This window comes from Prunus avium, chromosome 2 (genome assembly GCF_965620075.1).
Source record: "Prunus avium chromosome 2, drPruAviu1.hap1.1, whole genome shotgun sequence".
NCBI lineage: Eukaryota > Viridiplantae > Streptophyta > Magnoliopsida > Rosales > Rosaceae > Prunus > Prunus avium.
In genome coordinates, this window is record NC_142285.1 from 27154478 (window position 1) to 27162598 (window position 8121).

At 36.3% G+C, this 8121-nt stretch overlaps 1 protein-coding gene across 1 annotated transcript; it reads left to right on the forward strand.

Moving 5' to 3' along the window:
• Nucleotides 1-215: 215 nt before the first annotated feature.
• On the forward strand, nucleotides 216-6731 carry LOC110769375 (uncharacterized). The gene is made up of 8 exons (XM_088248620.1): nucleotides 216-2302; nucleotides 2390-2689; nucleotides 2781-3634; nucleotides 4463-4657; nucleotides 4731-4981; nucleotides 5075-5308; nucleotides 5871-5969; nucleotides 6246-6731. The coding sequence occupies exons 1-8, from the start codon at nucleotides 216-218 to the stop codon at nucleotides 6729-6731; spliced, it is 4506 nt and encodes a 1501-aa protein (XP_088104746.1).
• Nucleotides 6732-8121: the final 1390 nt, after the last annotated feature.

Genomic DNA, 8121 nt, shown 5'->3' on the forward strand with positions numbered 1-8121 from the left:
TAAATTACGTTACAGGACGTTCACATGGATAGACAATGGATTAAGATGAAAAATAGGTTGAGTAAGGAATATATGGATGGTATTGCATCATTTATGGGAGTTGCAATTCAGCAAGTGAATGAAAAAAAAATGAGACGAGGTGTCCTTGCAAGAAATGTTTGAATACGCAATGGAAAGCTCTTCAAACTGTCCATGCACATTTGTGGGAGTATGGGATGTCTGCTGTTTATCACACATGGATATACCATGGGGAAAAATTTGGGTTACCTAGACAAGATGCAACTCTTCCAAATGGTGTAGAGGCACTTGGACCCAATGATGTTACTTATGATATCTTAAATGATGCATTTCCTCGAGACATGAATCAAGATTTGCAGGGAGAATGTGATACTTTTGGAGGGAATGAAAATGTAGGTGATAGGGAAGATGATGGAACTAATGTGCATAGGGTTGCGGCTAAAAAGTATGAGATGTTAATGGTTGAGGCCGAACGAGAACTTTTTCCAAGTACTAATGGGCTTTCAGTTTTGACTGTTATGGTAAGGTTAATGCAGGCCAAAGTTGAAAATCATTGGACTAACAAATCATTTGATATATTGTTAGAGATACTAAATTGGGCTTGTCCTAAGCCACATAATTTTCCAACCACTTATTATGCTACGAATAAGATGTTGAAAAATTTGGGTCTAGGGTATGAAAATATTGATGCTTGTGTGAATGATTGTGCTTTGTTTTATAAAGAGCATGTTGGGAAGGATAAATGTCCTGAGTGTGATGAGCCAAGATATAAATCAAGTACTAATGAAAAAAGAAAGAAAGTTCCACAAAAAGTATTGCGTTATTTTCCTCTGAAGCCAAGATTACAAAGAATGTTCATGTCAAAGCATACAGCTAGTCAAATGAGGTGGCACTTTGATAAACGAGTTGATGAGTATGGTGTTATGAGGCATCCAGCTGATAGTATTGCATGGAAGGAGTTCGATCGTATGTACCCTGAGTTTGCTCAGGAGCCTAGAAATATAAGGTTAGGCCTTGCAACAGACGGGTTCAACCCATTTGGAAGTATGAGCACAAGTTATAGCATGTGGCCGGTGGTGGTTGTTCCATATAATCTTCCACCTTGGATGTGTATGAAACAACAATACTCAATCATGACTTTGCTTATTCCAGGCCCAAAAGCACCAGGAAAGGATATTGATGTGTATTTGCGCCCATTAATAGATGAGCTTAAGGAGTTGTGGGAGGGTGTTCCAACTTATGACAAGTTTACTGATTCTGGATTTAAGATGCGGGCAACTGTGATATGGACAATTAACGATTTTCCTGCTTATGGAAATTTATCTGGATGGAGCACTAAAGGTTACTTGGCATGTCCCGTGTGTCTTAAGGACACATCACATACCAAGTTGAGAAATAAAATTTGTTACATGGGGCATCGTCGTTATTTGAGAAAGAATCATCCGTGGCGTAAAAGTTGTGACTTTGATGGAAAGTATGAGATGCGTGATCAACCGAGGGTATTCTCTGGTGATGAGATATTACTTCAATTCAATCATCTCAGACCTTGTAAGCCTGGTAAGCACCCTAATAATTATGATAGAAAGAGGAAACGAATGCCCATGGAATTAAATTGGACAAAAAAGAGTATTTTCTTTGAATTGGAGTATTGGTCTAAGTTGAAAATAAGACATAATTTGGATGTAATGCACATTGAGAAAAATATATGTGACAACATTGTTGGGACACTATTGAGCATAGAAGGAAAGACAAAAGACACGATCAATGCACGTTTGGATATGATAGACATGAATATACGAAGAGCTTTGCACTTACATAGAGATGAAACTAACTTAGTTAAGAAGTGCCCAGCAATCTACACGTTGTTACCACATCAACGTCAATCATTTTGTGAATTTTTGAAATCTGTAAAATTTCCAGATGGGTATGCAGCCAACATATCAAAGAATGTTAAAGAAGATGGGAAAATATCTGGTTTGAAGAGTCATGATTGTCATGTTTTGCTTCAACAACTTCTACATGTTGGGATTCGGCCGTACTTGCCAAAAGAGGTGTGTGCACCTCTTATGGAATTGTCGAACTTCTTCCAACAAATTTGTGCAAAGACATTAAAAGTTGAAGATTTGGATAGGTTGGAGGTTGATATTGTGTTCATACTATGCAAACTTGAGAAAATATTTCCACCTGCTTTCTTCGATGTTATGGTTCATTTAGCTATCCATTTACCACGTGAGGCAAAACTTGCTGGCCCAGTAGCATATCGATGGATGTACCCGATAGAGAGGTATTGCTTCTTTTTTGTGCTATTTTATTAACTTTATCTTGAATTATTTTGTATTGTCTACATAATATATTATTATGTGGGATACAGAATGCTAGGGAAATTGAAAGGTTATGTACGTAATAGAGCTCGGCCTGAAGGATCCATTGTTGAGGGATACATTGCAAACGAATCATTAACTTTCTGTTCAATGTATCTCCGTAATGGTGAAATTTTTTCCTCTCATCATGAACGAAATAATGATGGTGAAACCAATGCGAAGCTATCAGTTTTCATGCATAATGCACGCCCGTGTGGTGGCTACAAAATGGTTCAATGGTCAGAGTTGGAAATGGAATCAGCTTATTGGTATATCCTCAACAATTGTGATGAAGTTGAACCTTTCAAAAAGTGTGTAAGTCGATCCATGTTTAATGTGCTTGTTTTAATCTTTGGTTTCAATTTATTAACTAAGAATTTTAAATTGAATGTCATTCTACAGTGAGTTTCGCCAACTGTTAGAAATAGAAAGCCCAGATAACTTGGAACAGAGACAAAGGAAATTGTTTCCGCAATGGTTAAAGACTCGTGTCAAAACATTGAGCAAACAAGGATTGGGGGATGCAACTAACGAATTATATGCATTAGCATATGGTCCAGATAAAAGAGTTGGTATGTATACAGGGTGTGTTGTAAATGGAGTTCGGTGGCAAGTAAAGCATATAGAAGAAACACGCACAACTCAGAACAGTGGGGTTATGGTACCTGGGACACATGGTGATCAACAATCTAACTTTTATGGTAGATTGGTGAATGTTGTGAAGATAGGTTTTCAAGATGGGTATCATGTTATACTTTTCAAATGTGAGTGGTTTAATACTCAACCAAGATTTTTTAGGAAGAAAAAGATTCACCGGATTCGTCGTGATTATCATCTCACTTCAGTGAATACAACCAATGTATGGTATAAAGATGATCCGTATGTGCTTGCTAAACAAGCCCAACAAATATTTTATCTTGACGGCCCTAAATTGGGTTCTAGTTGGAAAGTAATTCAGAAGATTCGACATAGACATGTGTGGGATGTTCCTGAAAATGAAGCCGCTCATGAAGTTGAAACAATCTATGATGAAGGAGTAGACCAAGATGGTGATGATATTGTGATAACAAGTCGAGATGAGAATGAATTACCAAGCACTTCACTTCGTAGAGATGATGCAGAACCTGAAATAGTTGAGGAGGAGATTAGTTTGGAACCAATAGGAGTTGATGATTATGAGGAAGTTTTTACTGATGATGATTCAATTGAAGAACAATTGTCAGGGGATGAGTCAAATAGTGTTCACAGTGATGATTGTAGTGATTTGGATTGACATTTTTTTTAATACATGTTCAATTTATATATTTTTTTTATATGTACGAGTTTGATTCTTTTGGTAGTTGAAAGTATGAGTGGCACTCTTTCCTACCCCGGAGTTTTGTCCTACATGGTTTTCTCCGGGAGGTTTTAACGAGGCCACCTTTAACTTGTTGTTCCTCACTATGTATTGTTTCATGGTTTTTTAATGGAATTTATTTTTTTACTCCAAAGAACTTATCTTTTTGTTTTTAGTGGTAAGGTTTTTCATGTCCCCCAATTTGGTGTACTACAATTTTTAAATGAGAGATTGGTTTTTATTAATTTTATGTGCAGATCAAGAAGATGGTAGGTAAACATAAGAAGCAAAAATTTGCTAAACAACCACTTGCTCCACATTCATTAGCACAACCACCATCTAGTACACCACATCAGTCGCAACCACCACAACCTGATTCTTCACCGCCACGAGATCAATTAAGCATGTCAAGTACGTGACTGAAATATTTTTTTGTATATATATATTTTTTTATATAATTAAATTACTAAAATTTCTTGCCGGTTTCTTTTGTGTATAGGACATGGAAATTGTGTAGTACCTTCTTTGCAGAAGAAGAAAACATGTGATCCAATTATAGGTGAGAAGCAAAAATCAACCCAACAACTTGTACCACATCCACTAGCACAACCACCCAGTGCACCACATCAGTCACAACATGACTCTTCTTCACCACCATATCAGTCAAGCACAACAAATAAGTGATCGACTTTATGTTTATATTTATTTATTTAAATGACTAAGTTTTTGTTGGGTTCTTTTGCTTTAGGGCATGAACATTGTGCAGGGCCTTCTTTAAAGAAGAAGAAAACTAGTGATCGAACTATAGGTCAGAAGCAAAAATTAGCTCAACCACCACTTCCACCATCTTCACTAGCACAACCACCATCTAGTGCACCCCATCAATCAGAACCACCACAACACGAGTCTTCTTCACGATCACCAGATCAATCGATCATAGCAAGTGAGTGATCGAAATATTTATGTTTATATTTTTTGTTGGTTTCTTTTGCTTATATGGCATGGAGATTGTGCAGGAACTTCTTTGCATAACAAGAAAACTCGTGGTCCAACAAAAGGTGCTGGCACTTACGACGTGGTTAATAAGTCCCAGGGGCAAATTCAGATTCGGTTGGATCCAGAGCAGAAATTAGTGGAGGGTATAAAGACTCACCCATTGTTTGTCAATGAGATTGGAATAATCACTCGTGCGAAAGCTCCACTGAATGTTCTAGGATTGAAGAAAGTTCCTAAAGAGGATAAGCAAGAATGGGCAGAGGCACTGAAGGTGAGTGAGCAATTCAATGCTGTGTAATTATGTTTATAGTCAATTAATATTAAGGTAAATATTTTTATTTTTTATTTTTGTAATTGTGGGTAGTTCAACTTTGATGTTGACCTCATGGATCCGGCTATGTGGAGGTTTATTGATGATCATATGTACTCCACTTATAAAGAGTGGAAATCGAAGCTCCATAAACACTTTAAGAAGTTTTATCCTGACATTGAGCTTGCACGGGCTACACCTCCCCCCAAAGAACTATTTGGTACGACACGAACAATAGAGGAATGGCATTGGCTTATTGATAACTTGTACACAAATGAGCAATACCAGGTACCGTAAACTTTGAATCAATTTGGTTGACTTGAAAATTTCCAATATTTCTCTCCAATATTTCCAATATACACATATGTATTAAAGATATTATAATGTACATATAGACACTTATATACGCATATATTGTTGTTATAATATATCCATATATATTATATATTATAATATACATATATATAATTAATATATACCTATAATAGATCCTATTTTTTCTCGGCTATTGGTGTCCTACATAGATCCTAGCATTAATAATTGTACAAGGTTATGAGCTAATCTTCTAGTGTTACAATGACCTAATTGGAGATGACATGACAAATTTTTTTTGTGTCGGAACATGACACACCGTATACTTTGTTCTTTGTTGTAAATTTCAAATCCCAACCTCTATAATTGTTGTCGTCTGTCTTCCATGTTCATATATCGGACCTCAAACAGTTGAAATGAAAAATAAATTGACTTGATTTACGAAGTGGCTCCGTTGTTAATTTAATTAAATAGTAATAAGAAAAGAATTATTAATGTGATTGAATATGCAATTTTTATACATGCGCTCTTAATGCAGAGACGGTGCAAAGCCAATGCCAAAAACAAGCAAAATATAAAATTTAATCATACAGGGGGTTCACGTCCATTCCTGAAACATAAAGAACTTGCTGAAACGGTAATTTGTGTTCTTGGTTTAATGTTTTTCAGATATGTGGAAATACTCATTTTCTTTTTTATTGTTGAGAAAATGTAGAAAGGAGAACACCCTACTTATATCAGCAACTGGCAAGCCATGCATCAGTACAGAAAGAAGGGTGGCGTATAAGTCAATGAGGTTGCTGAGGCAAAAGGGGTAAAGTTAAATTGTTAAATGTTCTATAAATTTAGTAATTCACAAGTTTATTATAGATACTTTTGACTTATGTCTAACATGTTAATTTTCTGCTTGCAGAAGAATATGGCAGACGAATTGGAGAAAGTGAAAGAACAACTGGCCTCAAGTGCACCGAATGATACTCCACCATATCATATCATGGTGCCTGAGAAGCTACAATTAGGGATCTTGTCTGCAGAACTTGGGGTTGGAAAGGACAAAAAGATACGTGGTGTGGGTTCTAGTCTTCGTGTGCAGGGTACTTCCTGTAGAATTTCTGAATCTAATGCCACCAACACCTCTTATGATTCAAAGCATAAAGTGGATGAGTTGTCAGGCAAAGTGGATGAATTACTTGGCGTCATCCGGAAGATGCAAGCCCATATCAAATACTTGCGTAAGAAAGGTAAAAAAAACCATGATAACGACGACGACGGCGACGACGACGGCGGCGACGACGACGACGACGACGACGATAGTGGTGATAATTTTGATGATGAGGATGGTGTCGAGGTTGGTCATGATTTTGATGATGAGTATGGTGATATTGGTGTGGCTAATTAGGTTATGTTTTTATCCTATGGTTGGTTGGATGTACCTGCTTTATTTGTTTTCTTTAATGCCTCTCCTAATGAAAGGGTCGATAAATATCTACAAACTCACACACAAGCATATGTGGGGGGTCAAGCCTAGGAATGCTACTGGGAAGATGCAAAGCCCCAACCACTACACGGTGGTGCCCATCCGGATGTATGTGCTTAACTTAGAATTGAATTGGACTATGTTTTGCTCTTGGTTCCTATATTATTTGCTTATATTTGAAGGACTATATAAGGAATTATAAAACACGTCCGTGTGCTTATTCAAAAAGAAACCGTAAAATGTTTCCCAAACAAACCTTAAATATTATGTTTCTTCTTGAAAATATATATATATATATATATATATATATATAACTTTTGTTTCTTTCCGTTTTAAAGTGAGAATCTTTCATCCACATGCCCTCTTAAATTACTGTAATATGCTCTAGTTTCTTCAAAGAATTTCGTTATTTTCAAAAAAAAAACACTTGAGAATTTCGTTACATAAAATAAATATTTTCACTTATTCTTTTTTAAGTATTTTTCTTTAAAAGATTTGTAGTCAAATTTACAGCCTACAGAAGTGGATTGGGCAATCAAATTGGAACTCCTTTACTTAGAGCCTAGCAGAAAAGAGAACAAACAGACATTTGTCATGACTCAAATAGAAAAATAATTAGGTTTCTAATTTTTGGCCAAATTGCATGAATCATCCTTTGCTTAGAATTCTTTTTTCTTTGAGTTTCATTCGTTACTAAGACAAAAACCAACTAAATTTTATTTTTACAAAATGAAAATAAAATAATTACAGAAAATTAGCTAAATAAATAATAAATAATAAAAGCACCTTTGAATCAGAGTTGGTATGTGGCTGAGCACATTGCAGAGAATCTCTAGTATATGTTGCCGTAGCAGCAAGTGGTTGGCATTAATGAAGGATGATTTTGGGAAAGAGAGTGAGAAATAAAGGCCATGAGAAATCTGAAGAGGGACGAAGAGATAGTGGGTATATAAGTGATTGGCCAGCATCGTTGGAAGATTTCATTGCGAGCGTCCGTGGAGGACGGAGTTGAAGGCATCGATGGTGTGGAAGATGGAGAGAGTGGATACGAGAGAAGTAAATTGGGGGAAGTAACCGGTTAGGGAAATGTTTTTAATTTATAGTCTCCTAGAATCAGCCACCAAGCTATTTGGTCGGCAGCCCCCAAATAAGGAAAACGACACAGTTTTAATACTTTATATTCTTTTTTACAGGAACCGCGACCAAAACAATTGGTCGCCAAGTTTCACAAAATATTTGGGCGGCATCTCACAAAATATTTTCGCGGCATCTCAAATTTAGAGACGACGCAAGCAATCTTAAAGACGAAATA